General features: G+C 44.2%; 1 protein-coding gene across 1 annotated transcript; it reads left to right on the forward strand.

The window, feature by feature from the left end:
- Nucleotides 1-2023: 2023 nt before the first annotated feature.
- Nucleotides 2024-2994, forward strand: LOC142720721 (uncharacterized). Its single transcript, XM_075848813.1, has one exon. It carries the CDS (start codon nucleotides 2056-2058, stop codon nucleotides 2899-2901), a length of 846 nt encoding a protein of 281 aa, XP_075704928.1. The 5' UTR covers nucleotides 2024-2055; the 3' UTR covers nucleotides 2902-2994.
- The last annotated feature ends 15120 nt before the right edge of the window (nucleotides 2995-18114 follow it).

Here is an 18114-nt window from a genome sequence, read left to right on the forward strand (position 1 = left end):
CCTCTACCTCACTCACTGATACATGAGCAGAAGATCCTGGACCTCACCAACAAGATCATTCATCTGCTGACCGGAGAGGTGAGGACCACCGGGAATGCTGGGACATTATATAGTGACGCTATGAAGGTGTCGGGATGATGACTGTCTCATTGTGTGTCAGGTTCCTATAAGGTGTCAGGATGTCACCGTCTATTTCTCCATGGAAGAGTGGGAGTATATAGAAGGACACAAGGATCTGTACAGGGACGCCATGATGGAGGACCACCAGACCCCATCACCGGGTAAGAGGGATCTGTGCAGGGACGTCATGATGGAGGACCACCAGACCCCATCACCGGGTAAGAGGGATCTGTACAAGGACGTCATGATGGAGGACCACCGGAACCGCACATCACCGGGTAAGAGGAGACTTCCATTATAGGGGTTATGCGGGGTCAAAAAATGATTATCCCTGCAGTATGTGAGTACATTCACTAATATACATTCCGGTCCCCTTCTTTGATGACGATTCTTTGTCATGTGACTGAGCCCGTTGTACTCTATGTAATCGCTGTTCTATTTCTCCTGCTTGTACATAGAGTAAAGCGGGGCCGGTCACATGACGAAGAGTCATATCGTCATCAAAGAAGACACTGCAACTAGACTTCCGGTCCCCCGGCAGCGCTATAAAAATCTATGAAATCTCATAATCCGCGCCACCGGGGACCGGAATGTATATTAGCGAGTGTACTCACATACTGCACAGACTACACCGCTAATACATTTTGGTCCCCGCATAACCCCTTAAGAAGAGAACAGTTTTGAGGGTCACCTATCTGTCACCCCACCATCTTTTCATCAAATATACACTATGTATTCAGTCACTGTCCACGTGTTTCCTATAGATGGATCCAGTAGGAAATGGCCAGCAGGGAGATGTGCCAGTCCAGTGAACCCCAAGGATAGACCAGAGAAAAATCACAATGTCCGACAGAGTCATCAGGTATATAGCAAATATCTTAGAAACGACACTGTGACCTGTGGAACCTCTACACATATTGAACGTTATTATGTTTGATTTGTACGTTTAGATTTTTTGTCTTTCTTGATTTCTTTCTTTTTTTAGGCTGAAGAACTGGTTATTATTAAAGTTGAAGAGGTGGAAGGGCTAGAGGAAGAAGGAGAGACATTTATCTGGCATGATTGGCAGAATACAGAGGAGGACATTCTCACAGATACCAGTCTAGGTGACTACTAACCACTAAATACAGAAAAGAGGAACATATTGCCCATGTTTAACCCCTTCGTCAGTCTTGTATTCTGCCATCTTCTCTGCCAATGTAAACTAGTGAGGAAAATGCATTTGCCAAATGAGAGGTGGGAAGGAGGAGCCTTCAGTGACATGCACACGCTGCGTATTACGTGCGGAGTTGCCGTGCAGGTTTTCCTGCAGCAAATCCGCAGCGTAATACAGTACCTGCGAAGGCAAATCAGGTTTCAACTAATCTCATCTACACAAAGCAGAATTTTTCCTGCTCATAAATTGCCCTGCGGTGCGTATTTTATAATCTACAGCATGTCAATTTATCTTGTGTTTCTGCCTCACAATTGTATCTGACAAAATTGGAAAAAAAACGCAGCAAAATGTAAAAATCGACCTAAAAACGCATAAAAGAACGGTGCGGATTTGACCTGCCTGTCTTTACCTACCGTTTTGATTCCGATTTTCTGCATCAAATTACGCAATAGCCTAGGCAATTGCTTCCGGCAAAACTACGGGTCCGATGCACAACAGAGAAAATCGGAAACCATGGGCACCGGATCCGTCACCATTGAAATCAATGGCGATGGAAACGGAAACCTCTGGTTTCCGTCAGTTTGTGTCTGTTCCTGTTCCCGTTCTGATGGAAACCTCCGACGGAACGTCATAACGGGACCCCAACGCAGATGTGAACGAGGCCTTAGCCTTGATCCTTTCAATAATAGTGATTTATAAATATTTGCTTGTTATTGTAAGATGTTTCTGTAGTAAACTTTAATATTTAAAGATTTTATTTTTCTCGTGCAGATGGATCCATGATCAAGAATACACTGGAGAAATGTCTCATGTTGTCTTCTGATTGTAACATAGACAATGACAAGCCCGCACACAATTCTCCAGGACATTACCCCATTTCTCACAATATAACAGACTCCCATAATGGTAGAATAGCCCATGGAAGTGGTAACAAGTATCAGTGCTCTGAATGCGGGAAATGTTTTACCCAAAACGGGTCTCTTAACGTCCATAAAAGAATCCACACAGGGGAGAAACCCTTCTCTTGTTCAGAATGCGGAAAATTGTTTATGCGTAAATCTGACCTGGTTAGACATTACCGAGTTCACACTGGAGAAAAGCCCTTTGTATGTTCAGTGTGTGGGAAGTGTTTCAGTCAAAAGTCAAAGCTGGTAAGTCATCAACGTACCCACACTGGTGAAATTCTCTTCCCATGTCCCGAGTGTGGAAGATGTTTTACAAATCGAGCTATACTTGCAACACATCTGAAATTTCACTCAGGAGAGAACCCATTTCAGTGCTCCGATTGTGGGACGTGTTTTCAGTACAAATCGTATCTTGTTAAACATCAAATAATTCACACCAAGACAAAACCCTTTTCTTGTTCGGAGTGTGGAAAATATTTAACCAACAAGGGCGCCCTCATCTATCACTTGAGGACTCACACAGGGGAGAAACCTTTCTCCTGTTGTGAATGTGGGCGATGTTTTACAAGTAAAGGACACCTTGTCACTCATAAGCGGACCCACACAGGGGAGAAGCCATTTTCATGTGCAAAATGTGGGAAACGTTTTGCCCGTAAGGCAGACATGGCGATACATCAAATGATGCACTCAATCGAGGTGCCGTTTTCATGCTCCAACTGATGAGGAATATTACAGAAATGTCAATCAGAAAATGACTCCTAAGGCATCAATTCTATTTTCGGAACCTATAATGCATAAAAAAAACTAAATAAAACTCATCTTAATTTATTACACACATGTGGATGTGAATCCATTTTTATCTTGCAACTAATAGTGTTTTTCTTCTCCAGTTTTTCTTCTCCAAATTTAAAGAGGACCCGTCACTTGGTCATATAAGTTGAGCCAGTCTACTGACCTGATTAGCGCTGTCTCTGATTCCAGCGCTGTTTTTCTTTTTTTCCTGGACCCCCACATTCCAGAGATATGGCCACTGTTGTGTTGGCTCCCTATATGCTGTAGTTAGCCAACAAGGCGTGAACTACCCTCAAGCTGCCTCGCGCTGGTTGGTCAGTATCAGAGGCAGGGAAGCTAGCCCCACCCCCTTGACTAACTACAGCAAATTAGCATATAGGGAGCCAACACAACAGTGGGTCATATCTCTATATCAGGAAAAAAAGAAAAACAGTGCTGGAATCAGGGAGACAGCGCTATTCAGGTCAGTAGACCAGTTCACATTATATGACCAGTGACAGGTCCTCTTTAAAGCATCAGCGTGTTAGTATTACAGACCATTTTTGAAAAAAATCTTTTCTATCTTTATGGTCACCGATAGGGTCCTGATCCACGATCATAATTTAGTCATTCAGAAACACCAAACTCGGTAAGTTGCAAAGTGAATACTTCCTTCACCTAAATAGGAGCTTTGTTTTTCTCCAGTTTGTGAAGAAGCTGTGTGACAATGCCCAAAGGAGTGCAAAAATGGCTGCCCATAGTAGTTTTTAGTCCTTTGGAAAAACTTCTTTGCATTGGTTAATAGAGGTCTGCACACATTCGGTAAGATTTATGAAAAGTAGTACAAAAGAAAAGTACAGTAGTCGCCCAGAGCCACCAATCAGATTTTAGGTTTCCAAAGATCCTCTGGAATAGGAGAGATGGAATCTGATTGGTTACTGAAGGGAACGACTCCACTTTTCCTCTGCACTACTTTTCATAAACCTCCCCAATTGAATTTGAAGCTTCCAACTTTGATCAATTTTAATGTCCATTTTTTTTCCAAAGGATATTCCGTGGCGAGATTTATTAAAACTGGCCTGTGACGGATTAAGTAGACCATGGGCCCTGGGCTGTTACCCAAACTTGGGCCCCCCTTCCTCACCGCCGCCCTGCCGCGCCGTATCTATTTTTAACACTACCTTTTTGGGCAAGCATTAACAGTGTTACGATTTCCCTTGTCACACTGTGCAGGGACACATCCTCCTGACAAGGGGAATTGTCTATCAGTCCTGGACTGCAGAAATACTTTTTGTGAAATACAAGGATTCCTATAATAAACATGTCAGGAGAGGTGACAGTTTCTCTATAAATCTAGTGACTCACAGGTGACGACGCCTCAGATTCTAGTAGTTTTTTTCTTCTCCATCCGGTCCAGCGCTCATGACGACTTCTCCCGGCCATGACTCATTTCTACAGAAATTGCCACTCAGACGTCTCCTCACTTTTCCAACATTTCCACACCTATAAACGAAAATAAAGTTATCATGGTGTCACATACTGTGCCCCTAAATATAATAGCACCAAACACTGCGCGCCTGAATATAATAATACCACACACTGTAAAACACCACATACACACAGCCCCCTGTACATAGTGCCACACATAGCCCCTGTAGATATTACACACCCCCATAGATATCGCCATACACAGCCCCCTATATATATCACACATCCCCCCCCCGTAGAGAGCGTTACACACAGCCCCCTATAGATAGTGCCATACAGCCCCCCTGTAGAGAGCGCCACACAGCCCTGCCCCTCTTGTAAATAGCACCAAAAAGCCCCCCCTATAAAGAGCGCCACACACATACCACTGTGGATAGCACTACACAGCCCCCCTTGTATATAGTGCCACACAGCGCTCCCCCTTGTATATAGTGCCACACAGCGCTCCCCCTTGTATAGTGCCACACAGCGCTCCCCCTTGTATATAGTGCCACAGGGTTATGTACACATTTAAAAACTTTATATTATAATTATATATATATATATATATATATATATATATATATATTTATTAGTATGTGTGTGTATCAGTGTGATTGATTGATTTTATTAAAAAATATTTTTACTTTTTGAGATACAGGTGCTTTGTTTCTTGCAGGATCAGTGATACGCAGGATCCACCTCAAATCTATCACATCTAAGATTATAATTTAGCGCAGGGCCCGTTTCACTGATCCCGTCAGTCCTGCTGACCTGACGGATACAGGATACAAAGCAGCCGTATCTCAAAAAGTGAAAATATTTTTTAATAAAACGTAATTACAAAGTTGCACCAAACACATTTTTATTAAAAAATAAATAAAACCGACGTGATTTTTGCGACGTTTTTTTCCGTAGACAATGCAGGTTTAGTTTTTTATCGTTTTTTACACACCTTTTTTGCAATTTTAGAATTTTTATTCATAAAGTTTGAAAATAATAGTAAAAAAATAAGCTTTTTTACATTTCAGCTATTTTTTTTTTGGTAATATAGTTTTACCCTAAAATAGACCTTTTATTTGGAATCGTCATTGTTTACCGGAAATTTTGATATATTACATGTCTATATTAGGGTAATTGGGTCAGCGCTGGCGTTACAACAATGATTGGCGGGGGGGAACGTTTTTTTTGGGGGTGGGTATTTTATGTGTATTTATTATTTAATTTTTTTTTGCACTTTACTTTACTATTTTTTTATTACTGTGGTCTGATCCTCAAAGGTCAAAGAAGACCTTTGGGGAACTTTATATATATTTTGTCTTTTACACCATGTTTTTCCACTGTAACTGGAGCTGCACAGCAGCCCCAGTTACAGGGGAAATCAGCCCTCTCATAGTGACAATTGTCACTAATAGGGCTCTGCTGGGTCTAGTAAGACCCAGCAGCAGTCTGCCACTAACGGCACCCGGCGATCATGTGACCAGTCACATGATCACCGGGAGGAATAGAGACAGCGCCGCTGCTGCTGTCTCTATTCCTGTACACAGCGCGCATTCAGCGCTGTGTACAAGTCATCAGAGAAGACAGAAGCAGCGAAAGCTGCTTCTATCCTCTCCTCAGGGTCCCCGGCAGTCACTGACAGCCGGAGACCCGACATTCAGCTGCCCGATCGCGCGGGCAGCAAGTTAAAACCCGAGCCATAGAAAGTCTATGGCTCGGGTTTTAACGACCCGTTCCTGACCGCTGGCCGTAAAAATACAGCCAGCGGTCGGGAACCAGTTGGGCAGGAGGTTAAGCCAACTAACCTCAGCGCCGGTGACCGCCCGCCCGGCTCTTCTCTTGCTGCTTTGGAGCAACAGAACAGCCGTCCGTCGCTGTTCTGTTACTCAATGGCGGCGGCCCGCACTTGTCAGGGAGGCGTGTCCTACCGGCCAATTCCCTGTTCCTCCTCCTCATCTTCGGCAGTTAGCAGCGCTAGCGCGCTGAATATATTTATAAGATGATGTGCGGTTCGGGCTGCCATGGGCCCCCTGGAAGCCTCGGGCCCCGGGCGGCCGCCCGAATCGCCCATACGATAATCCGCCACTGAGACTGGCGTTTTATACGCCAGCCTTAATAAAGAGTTTACAGGATGTGACACACTTATTAGGAGGTGAACGTCTCTTAACCCCTTCCCGACATCCGCCGTATATATACGGCGCTGTCGGGAGGTGCTTCCCGCAAAGCGCCGTATATATACGGCGCAGTGATGGTGCGGGCTCAGGAGCAGAGCCGGCACCATCACCGCGGGGTGACAGCTGTATTATACAGCTGGCACCCTCCTGTAACTGCCAGGACCGGAGCTATTCTCCGATCCGGCAGATTAACCCCTCAGATGCTGCGCTCAATAGAGCGCAGCATCTGATAGGTTTTCACCCGATCGGCAACCCAGTGATGCAATCGCTGGGTTGCTGTGGCAATCGGACGCCAGAAAATGGCGTCCGAGTCTGCCTTGTACGGGAGCCGATGAGGACCCGCCTGCGGCGTGTCCTCATAGGCTTGCTGTCAGTGAATAACTGACAGCGCTAATACACTGCACTACGTATGTAGTGCAGTGTATTAGAGTAGCGATCGGGGCATCAGGCCCTCATGTCCCCTAGTGGGACAAGTCAGAAAAGTAAAAAAAAGTTAATAAAAATGTGGTAAAACAATAAAAACACACACATTTCAAATAAAAATAAAGCTAAACTGACTTTTTTCCCATAGTAAGTCTTTTATTATGGGAAAAACCGTAAAAATCAAAAAAACTATACATAATTGGTATCGCCGCGTCCGTAACGACCCAAACTACAAAACTATTATGTAATTTATCCCGCACGGTGAACGCGGTAAAAAAACATTAAAAACAGCGCCAGAATATTTGTTTTTAGGTCACATCTCCTTCCAAAAAATGCTATAAAAAGTGATCAAAAAGTCACATTTACTCCAAAATAGTACTAATAAAAACGGCAATCCGTCCCGCAAAAAATAATCCCTGACACCGTTTCGTGCACGCAAAAATAAAAATGTTCTGGGTCTTAGAATATGTCGACACAGAAAACAAATTATTTTATAAAAAAAGTGATTTTATTGTGCAAAAGCCGCAATACATAAAAAAAACTATATAAATTTGGTATCGCCGTAATCGTATCGACCCGCAGAATAAAGCTAACATGTAATTTAGGGCGCACTGTGGATGCCGAAAAAAAAAACAATAAAAAACTATTCCAGAATTGCTTGTTTTTGGTAATTTCCTTTACAAAAAAATGAAATAAAAATTGATCAAAAAGTCGTATGTGTTCTAAAATGGTACCAATAAAATCTACAGCCCGTCTCGCAAAAAACAAGCCCGCACACCGCTCAATCAACTGAAAAATAAAAAAGTTATGGCACTAGTAATGCGGTGATGAAAAACATCTCAATGCGCAGGCCGGAGGGGAACATTCCTTCAGTTTCAGGGCCCCAGGATTTAGGAACTAGGAAAGGGAAGGGACATCCGCTGGAAGCGAGGTTGCCCGTATTATACCAGCGCAAAACTTTCCCAGTAATATTTCCCAAACTACGAAGGAGAAAAAGTCCCCAAAAGGTGCAGAGCGTTACAAAAGGGGGATAAGAAAGAAAACCGTTTATCAGTGTGACACCGGCCTGTGCATAACGGATCGCTTCACAGCGTAACACACATCTATGGATAATTGTATTATTTACCCCATTATTATACCCTCTTATTATGCCCTGATGTACTCCGCACAGATTACATATACCCTGATGTTCTCCACACAGATTACATATGCCACCACATTATAAACGGAAATACCAGCAAAACCCCAAACAGAACTATTACCAAGCAAAATCCATGCTCAAAATGGCGGTCTTTCCCTTCTTAGCCCTACAGTGTGCCCAAACAGCAATTTATGGCCACAAGTAAGGCATTACCATACCCGGGAGAACCCGCTTAACAATTTATGGGGTAAGATTCTCCAGGGGCACAACATATTGTGCGGTGAATGGGCAGATCAGTGGAGAAATTGCAATTTTGACTTTGCACAATCCACTGCGTATTCATTTCTGAAAAACACCTGTGGAGTCTAAATTCTCACTACACCCCTTGATAAATGCCTTTAGGGGTGTAGTTTCTAAAACGGGGTCACTTTTGTTTGGTACATCAGGGGTTTTGCAAATGCAACATGGCGTCCGCAAACCATTCCAGCAAAATCTACGCTCCAAAAGATAAATACTGCTCCTTTTCTTCTGAATGCTCCCATATACGTAAACAGACGATTATAACCACATATGGGGCGTTACCGTACTCGGGAGAAATTACTTTACAAATGTTGGGGTGCTTTTTCTTCTCTATTCCTTGCAAAAATGAAAAATGTGTATCTAAAACAACATCTTGTTGGAAAAAAAAATTATTTTTCATTTTCATGGCTTAATTCTAATTAATTCAGCAAAAAACCTTTGGGATCAAAATTTTCACTATACCCCTAGATGATTCCTCAGGGGGTGCAGTTTCCCAAATGGAGTCACTTTTGGGGTGTTTCCACTGTACTAGTACTACAGGGGCTCAGCAAATATGACATGACACCCAGAAACCATTCCAAAATCCAAATGGTGCTCCTTCCATTCTGAGCCCTACCGTGTGTCCAAACAGATGTTTGTGACCACATGTGGGGTATTGTTTTACTCGGCAGAAGTTGCTTTACAAATGTTGCGGTGCTTTTTCTCCTTCAGTCCTTGTGGAAATGAAAAAAAAATACCTAAACCTACATTTTCTTTGAAAAAATTTAGATTTTCATTTTTACGGCCTACTTACAATAAGTTCTGTAAAAAAACCGGCTGGTCAAAATGCTTGCTACACCCCTAGATAATTTCCTCATGGGGTGTAGTTTCCAAAATGGGGTCACTTGTTGGGGGTTTCCACTGTTTTGTCCCCTCAGGAGCTTTGCAAATGCGACATGGCCTCCGCAAACCATTCCTGCTAAATTTGAGTTCCAAAAGCCAAATTGCGCTCTTTCCCTTCTCAGCCTCGCTGTGTGTCCAAACAGCCGTTTATTACCACATGTGGGGTATTGTTTTACTCGGGAGAAATTTCTTTACAAATTTTATGGTGCTTTTTCTCCTTTAGTCCTTGTGGAAATGAAAAAAAATTAGCTAAACCTAAATTTTATTTGAAAAAATTTAGATTTTCATTTTCAGAGCCTACTTGCAATAATTTCTTCAAAAAACCTGTGGGGTCAAAATGCTCACTATACCCCTAGATAATTTCCTCAAGGGGTATAGTTTCCAAAATGGGGTCACTTGTTGGGGGTTTCCACTGTTTTGTCCCCTCAGGGGCTTTGCAAATGTGACATGGCCTCCGCAAACCATTCCTGCTAAATTTGAGCTCCAAGAGCCAAATGGCGCACTTTCCATTCTAAGCCCTGCCGTGTGTCCAAACAATCGTTTATTACCACATGTGGGGTACTGTTTTACTCGGGAGAAATTGCTCTACAAATGTTGTGGTGCTTTTTCTACTTTAGTTCTTTTGGAAATGAAAAAAAATTAGCTAAACCTACATTTTATTTGAAAAAATGTAGATTTTCATTTTCATGGCCTAGTTCCAAAAATGTTTGCAAAAAAACTGGCCGGTCAAAATGCTTGCTACACCCCTAGATAAATTCCTCGAGGGGTGTAGTTTCCAAAATGGAGTCACTTTTGGGGGGTTTCCACTGTTTTAGTTCCACTAGACCTGTTCAAAGCTGACATGGTGCCTAAAATATATTCTAATAAAAAGGAGGCCCAAAATCCACTAGGTGTTCCTTTGCTTCGGAGGCCGGTGCTTCAGTCCATTACCACACTAGGGCCATATGTGGGATATTTCCTAAAACTGCAGAACCTGGGCAATAAATATTGAGTTGCATTTCTTGGGTAAAACATTCCGTGGTACAAAAAAAATGGATTCAAAATGAATTTCTGGAAAAAAATTATGAACTTTGTAAATTTCACCTCTACTTTGCCTTAATTCCTGCGCAACGTCTAAAGGGTTAAGAAACTTTCTAAATGATGTTTTGAATACTTTGATGGGTGCAGTTTTTAAAATGGGGTGACTTATTGGGGGTTTCTAATATCTAAGGACCTCAAAGCCACTTCACAACTAAACTGGCCCCTGTAAAAATAGCATTTTTAAATTTTCTTGAAAATGTGAGAAATTGCTGCTAAACTTCTAAGCCTTGTAACGTCCTAGAAAAATAAAATGATGATCAAAATACGATGCCAATATAAAGTAGACATATGGGGGATGTTAGTTAGCAATATTTTTGTGTGGTATAACTGCCTGTCTTACAAGCAGATACATTTAAATTGAGAAAAATGCTAATTTTTGCAATTTTTCGCTAAATTTTGGTGTTTTTCACAATTAAATACTGAATGTATCGGGCAAATTTTGCCAGTAACATAAAGTCCAATGTGTCACGAGAAAACAATCTCAGAATCGCTTGGATAGGTAAAAGCATTCCGGAGTTATTACCACATAAAGTGAAACATGTCAGATTTGAAAAATGAGGCTCTGTCAGGAAGGTCAAAAGTGGCCAAAGAGGGAAGGGGTTAATGAATGTTTAGCCTGATTGGAGAGGGGGAAGGTCCGGGGTTCGGTATGGGCCTCTACCTTGTTACGCCCCACAGAGTGAACTCTACGCCAGCCAGGAGCCTTATTCCGCTATCATTTACACCAGCTTCTGGGGTCAATTATAGTAAATAATTCCCTATATAGAAAAATAATTCCCCACCATGTAACTCTGCTACCTGTCAACTGAAAAGTCATCCACAAGAGGGAAAAATGTTTCCCCATGGCGAAAAACCAGAAAGAGTCACTTGGGAATTACACATGACGGGGGAATTTTTTTCCCTCTGACAGATGACTTTTGAGTTGACAGGTAGCAGAGTTACATGATGGAGAATTATTGACCATTTTTTTTTTTTGCAGCGCAGGGGAGAAAATAGAAGACGGAAGAATACTGTATGTGAGTTTTTTTTATTTTTTTATATTGCTCATTTATTTTATTTTTTTCAGGTGTAGCTGGACCCTTTGGACTTTGTCGTATATTTGTTGGACTATTGCGATAATTTATGTTTTTTTAAAAAAACAAAACAAAAAAAAAAACGAAAATTAAAAGGGCTGCGTGGTGGAGTTTTTATTTCAATTTTTTTTTCTAATGTCTGTGTTTTATATTGCATTACGCCTTAGTAAAGGCCACTGTCTGGTTGACAGCATCCATTACTAAGGCCGGGCTTAGTGTTACCCAGTAAAAAGGATGCAAATAACCCCCATTATTACCCCGGTACCCATCGCCACCATGGGTACAGGGAAGAGCCGGGTACAATCCAGTACCCGACCGTCTGAAGTGATGGCCGGGCAATGGGGCAGCCGCAGGCTGGTATCATCGGGCTAGAAAGGGCCAAGAACTGTATCAGCTGTATCCTGGGTCTCCTAAGTGGCCCATCGATGCAGCACTATCAGCCAGTGGAGCTGCTAAGGTCTTAGAACATCAGGGGCACAAGCCCCAAGACATGTTTTACCCCCCAGAAAATGTATATTTGACAGCATATCTATAGGACTATGACCCCTATAGCTATGCCACTGGATAGGGTTATATACAGGGCCCAACAGACAGTATCACACGTGATAAGATTGGATACAGCGGCTCTGCAGATAGTATCACACATGATAGGCTGAGATAAAGGGAACAGCAGACAGTATCACACATGATAAGATTGGATACAGCGGCTCAGCAGACAGTATCACACATGATAGGCTGAGATAAAGGGAACAGCAGACAGTATCACACATGATAAGATTGGATACAGCGGCTCAGCAGACAGTATCACACATGATAGGCTGAGATAAAGGGAACAGCAGACAGTATCACACATGATAAGATTGGATACAGCGGCTCAGCAGACAGTATCACACATGATAGGCTGAGATAAAGGGAACAGCAGACAGTATCACACATGATAAGATTGGATACAGCGGCTCAGCAGACAGTATCACACATGATAGGCTTAGATACAGTCCATGGCCCAGGCAGACAGTATAGCACATGGTAAGGATGGGTCATGACGCTTCTTTTTACCGCTACGCAGTTTTTTTACTCGTGGTAAAAAACCTTGTCTTACTCCCATTGAAATTCAATGGGAGGCATTTTCGGGAGTTTTTTGACGAGTTTTGCAGAGCGGTTTCCGCGCCAAAAAACTCTGTGTGAACAAGGCCTTAGATACAGGGCCCCAGCAGGTATCTGTGAGTTATTCACTAGCATTTGGTGACATCCACTCAAGCCATTTTGCCTGGCACAGGTCTTTACAGATGTATCTCCATATGCCGGCCACCTGGTATATTGATCGCTGTACACAGGAAGGTGTCATCACCCTCTGAACTACGGACATCTGCAGAAAGCGGCTACAACCAGTGAACTGCTCACATCTGTGACCAACAACCCCTTCTACGTAGACTCCACCAGGAGTTCCCTTATCCATTAGATGTTACTCCCACTGGCTGGTTCCAGAATACAACAGCGACTGTAGCGGCAGCATCGTTCCGCTGAGCTCCTCCGAGTTGCCTTCTTTCTTCCACATCTGGTGAGCACAGGTCCCTTGTGGCCCTCACATCCCCTTCTTTCTAACTAACCACCTCAGGAGAGTTTTAGGCCTCTTTCACACGACAGTGAAAAACGGCCATGTGATGGCCGTCCTTTTAACGGCTTTCACATGGCCGTTTTCAGAACAATGATGTTCTATGGGTGCATTCACACGGCCGTTTTTTTAACGGCCCGTGAATAATGGCCGTCAAAAAATAGGACATGTCCTATTTTTGGCCGTTTTAACGGCCTGACGGCCCCCATAGAAGTCAATGGATCCGTTTTTAACGGCTGTCAATACATGTAACAACCGTTAAAAACGGATCTGTTACATGGGGACTGGCAACGGAACTACTAGTTCCCTTGCTGGCTATCGTTGGCATACTCACGTTTGCGGCGCTTCTTCAGGTGTGGTCACTCGTCTGTGGTCACTCGGGTTTGAAGGTGCCTCGATGACGTCACCGCCCCGTCGCACTGCCTTGCCAGATCCCGTGCAGACGAGTGACCACAAGGGAAGAAGAGGAGAGACGGCGCTGCACCCGTGAGTATGTGGCACGATCTATAGGCAGGCTGGTGTGGCATCTACAGGGAGGCTGGTGTGGCATCATGTACAGGGAGGCTGGTGTGGCATTTACAGGGAGGCTGGTGTGGCATCTACAGGGAGGCTGGTGTGGCATCTACAGGGAGGCTGGTGTGGCATCTACAAGGAGGCTGGTGTGGCATCTACAAGGAGGCTGGTGTGGCATCTACAAGGAGGCTGGTGTGGCATCTACAGGGAGGCTGGTGTGGCATCTACAAGGAGGCTGGTGTGGCATCTACAAGGAGGCTGGTGTGGCATCTACAGGGAGGCTGGTGTGGCATCTACAAGGAGGCTGGTGTAGCATCTACAGGGAGGCTGGAGTGGCACGATCTACAGGGAGGCTGGTGTGGCACGATCTACAGGGAGGCTGGTGTGGCATCATCTACAGGGAGGCGTGTGGCATCATCTACATGGAGGCGTGTGGCATCATCTACAGGGAGGCGTGTGGCATCATCTACAGGGAGGCGTGTGGCATCATCTACAAGGAGGCGTGTGGCATCATCTACAGGGAGGCGTGTGGCATTTACAGGGAGGCGTGTGGCATCATCTACAGGGGGCGTGTGGCATCTACAGGGAGGCGTGTGGCATCATCTACAGGGAGGCGTGTGGCATCATCTACAGGGGGTGTGTGGCATCTACAGGGAGGCGTGTGGCATCATCTACAGGGAGGTGTGTGGCATCATCTACAGGGGGCGTGTGGCATCTACAGGGAGGCGTCTGGCATCATATACAGGGAGGCTGGTGTGGCATCATATACAGGGAGGCGTGTGGCATCATATACAGGGAGGTGTGTGGCATCATATACAGGGAGGCTGGTGTGGCATCATATACAGGGAGGCGTCTGGCATCATATACAGGGAGGCGTCTGGCATCATATACAGGGAGGCGTCTGGCATCATATACAGGGAGGTGTGTGGCATCATATACAGGGAGGCGTGTGGCATCATATACAGGGAGGCGTGTGGCATCATATACAGGGAGGCGTGTGGCATCATATACAGGGAGGCGTGTGGCATCATATACAGGGAGGCGTGTGGCATCATATACAGGGAGGTGTGTGGCATCATATACAGGGAGGCTGTAAATAGTGTCTAGGTGAACATGTGACCTTCCTTTGGTTGTTTTCAGGGGGTTGGGACAAAAAAAGCCTGACCAATGAAATTCATCAGTTTTTTTAACGGCCATGAAAAACTGATGCAAAATGGATGTCAAACGGCCATTAAAAACGGACAGATGGACTTGAAATGGATGAAAATTTAGAGACAAACTGATGCAAAATGGCCATGAAAAACTGACAGTTGATCAGTTTTAAATGGACATTTTTTTTCACTGTCGTGTGAATAAGGCCTAACTGCGTCTCTTTTTTAGAATCGGTCACACAACGGCCTCCCAAAACCAGGGTGTAGTTTAACCTACAGGTATTTCCAAGCCAGGCCTATAGAGACTACTAGTAGGTGCGCTCCTTTAGTGGTGCTTACACCGAACATTTTGCACTAACATTATGCAGTGCGTTGGAAAAACTATTTGCCCCTTACTTGAATTCTAATTTTTTGATCATTTGTCCCATTTAAATGTTTCACATCATCCAACCTATTTTAATTCCATTCCATTTAATGAGAATAATTAAAAACCTATTTTGCCCATGTGATCAAGTAATTGCCCCCCTAAAGCGAACAACTGGTTGCGCCAGCCTTGGTGGTAACAACTGCAATCAAACGTTTGCGATAACTTGCGATGAGTCTTTTACATCTCTGTGGAGGAATTTTGGCCCGCTCGTCTTTGCAGAATTGTTTTTATTTGGTTACATTGGAGGGTTTTCGAGCATGAAGTGCCAATTTAAGGTTTTGCCACAGCATCTCAATGGGATTCAAGTCAGGACTTTGACTCGGCCACCTCAAATTCTTAATTTTGTTTCTGTTGACCCATTCAGAGGTGGACTGTCTTGTGGACTTCGGATCTTTGTCCTGCCCCTTGGTGCTGCAGCTAATCTGTGCTCCTGGGGGAGAGGCTCTAAGCAAAACTATTCTCCTTCCTACTCCGGCAGCTGACAACAGTGCCTTATTTTCACAGCAGAAGGAGTCTCCAAAGCTATACCGACATGGAACTGCAGAGGCTCCGCTCCTTTCCTGACAAGCAGGAATGAAAGCTATTTCTATTGGCTGATCTGCAGGTATCAGAAGATTACAATGCAGAGACAAGGTTGTGGGGAGAGTGACTGTGCATGCATGTCCACCAGCATTGAGCTAAGTAGGTGGACGTGCACATTGCTATACACTTTGAACACCCGGAGGCGCCATAAATATGTAAGGTAAATTTCATAAATCTCCACTGGATCATTTTTTTTTTAACAGTAAATGGAAAACATAATTTTTTTTAATGATCTTTACAATGTATATGATATTTAATAATGGGACCACTACGTTAAGGGTCTAAAAGTAGTCATGGCGACGTGTCCCTGTATTGTCCAGCAGCCCGGACTCCTGGGATGACGTTTCATCTCATGTGACTGCTGCAGCCTTTGATTGGCGTCATGAAACGTCATCCGAGGAGGCCGGCCTGGATGGAGAAGTATAAAAAACGGGTAAGTTTAAGCTTTTCTTTTGTTTCAGCTATTCCGTCGCAAAAAAACGCAACATTTGAGATTTGTCGCAAGTTTTACCTCCGCATTGAATTAAATGGGGAAAACCTGCAAGAAAAAAACAGCAATTTCACAGCATAATGCTGCGGATTCATATAAATCCGATTGTTCAAATCTCATACCCTCTACTGCTACTGCATTAGGGCTCATGCACATGGACTTCTATTGGCCACGGGAACCTTCCCGTTTACTTACAGGAAGGTGCCCGAGCCGTTGAATAATATAGAACATGTCCTATTTCGGGCTGTAATAACAGCACGGGCAGCCCATAGAAGTCTATGGGGCTCCCTTAATTACGGGTGGCTACGTGTGTGCAATCACGGGAGCGTTGCTAGGCGACATCAGGGGATAGTCACTGTCCAGGGTGCTGAAAGAGTTAACTGATCGGCAGTAACTCTTTCAGCACCCGGGACAGTGACTACAGGAGTTAATAGTATTAAAAGTTAACTTACCCAGAACTCCCTGCTGCTTGCTCCAGTCCGGCCTCCCGGGATGACGTTTCATCCCTTGTGACTGCTGCAGCCAATCACAGGCTGCAGCGGTCACATGAACTGCCGCGTCATCCAGGGAGGACGAAGTGGATGTCAAAAGAGGGACGCGTCACCAAGACAACGGTAAGTATGAACTTCTTTTACTTTCAATCGCTGCGGAAACTCTGCCCAAAAGGGCTGCCCCTTCCCTCTTTCCAGCACTAATAGAGAGAAGGGGCTGCCGATTAGTGCAGAGAAAATGGATCTGTAAATACGGGTGGAATATGAGTCAAATACGTGTAACAAAGGACCCGCATTTACGCCAGTATTTACGGGAGCAAAAAAATATGTTCGTGTGCATGAGGCCTTAGGCTGCAGATTTTACACAATGAAATACGTTGCGAAAAATCTGCAGTATTTATTCTACTAAATGTCTATCCTCAATAGACCGAGATGTGATCCTTAAAAAGTTGTGGTGTAAACGGGGCATTCGCGTAATAAAGTAAAAAAATAATGTTATTCTCAGACTGTAAAAGAGATCAAAAGCTGAGAGGGTCTTTTTGGAGGTAAAAAGATAACAAAAACGTTGAGTTTTCACTTATATACCCGACAAAGCTAAGAATTATCCATAAAGGTCAGACAGTCGTCTTAGGAGATCCAGTCCTTAGTTATCAATCCATACCTTCCTGGTCTAGCACTGAGCTGTGCCAAAGTCGTGCCGTGCTGCATCCACGCCTGACCTGCTTCACCTCGCCTGACGTTCGCCTGCTACCCAAGTCCCAGCCGAGCCTGCCCTGCTGCTGTCTGAGATGCCACAGGTACCTATAGAACTATAGACCCTCACCTGCTCCCTGTTGGCCAGCTGCCTTACCGCCAAGTCGGTACAGCCCAGTGGGTCCACAGACCCTTCGTGACACCTCCATTGTAATGAATGGAAATCCTAAGAGAAGGGGCTTTGCCTTCTAAACTCTCATGGGCGGTTGTGTGGGTGCATCTACTTAGTGACGGAGTGCCCTCCACTTTGCACTAATCAAAGTAGGCACAAGTAGATATCGTAGGTATTAATACCCAGACTGACAAGGGAAGAGTTTGTGTATTTCGTATGTCTATTTTTAGTGAACAGAAAAATAATATTTCTCGCCCCAAAAAATCTGAACACGTGATTACAAGTTTTCTATAACCCCTTAACACAGAATGACGTCCATACAGCTACGTAGACGGAAAAATAAAAATGTTATGGCTCTTGGAATGCAACGATGGAAGAACCAAAAACAATGCTTGGTCCTTAAAGGGGTTGTCCGGGCACGGGCGGTCTTTAATACGGAGGACCTATGGTCCACAGGATAGGTCCTCAGGATAGGCATGGACATCCGGTGC

The sequence above is a fragment of the Rhinoderma darwinii genome, unplaced genomic scaffold (genome assembly GCF_050947455.1).
Source record: "Rhinoderma darwinii isolate aRhiDar2 unplaced genomic scaffold, aRhiDar2.hap1 Scaffold_501, whole genome shotgun sequence".
NCBI lineage: Eukaryota > Metazoa > Chordata > Amphibia > Anura > Rhinodermatidae > Rhinoderma > Rhinoderma darwinii.

Coding starts and splice junctions, on each gene's coding strand:
- LOC142720721 (XM_075848813.1), top strand. CDS start 2,056: ATGATCAAGAATACACTGGAGAAATGTCTCATGTTGTCTTCTGATTGT.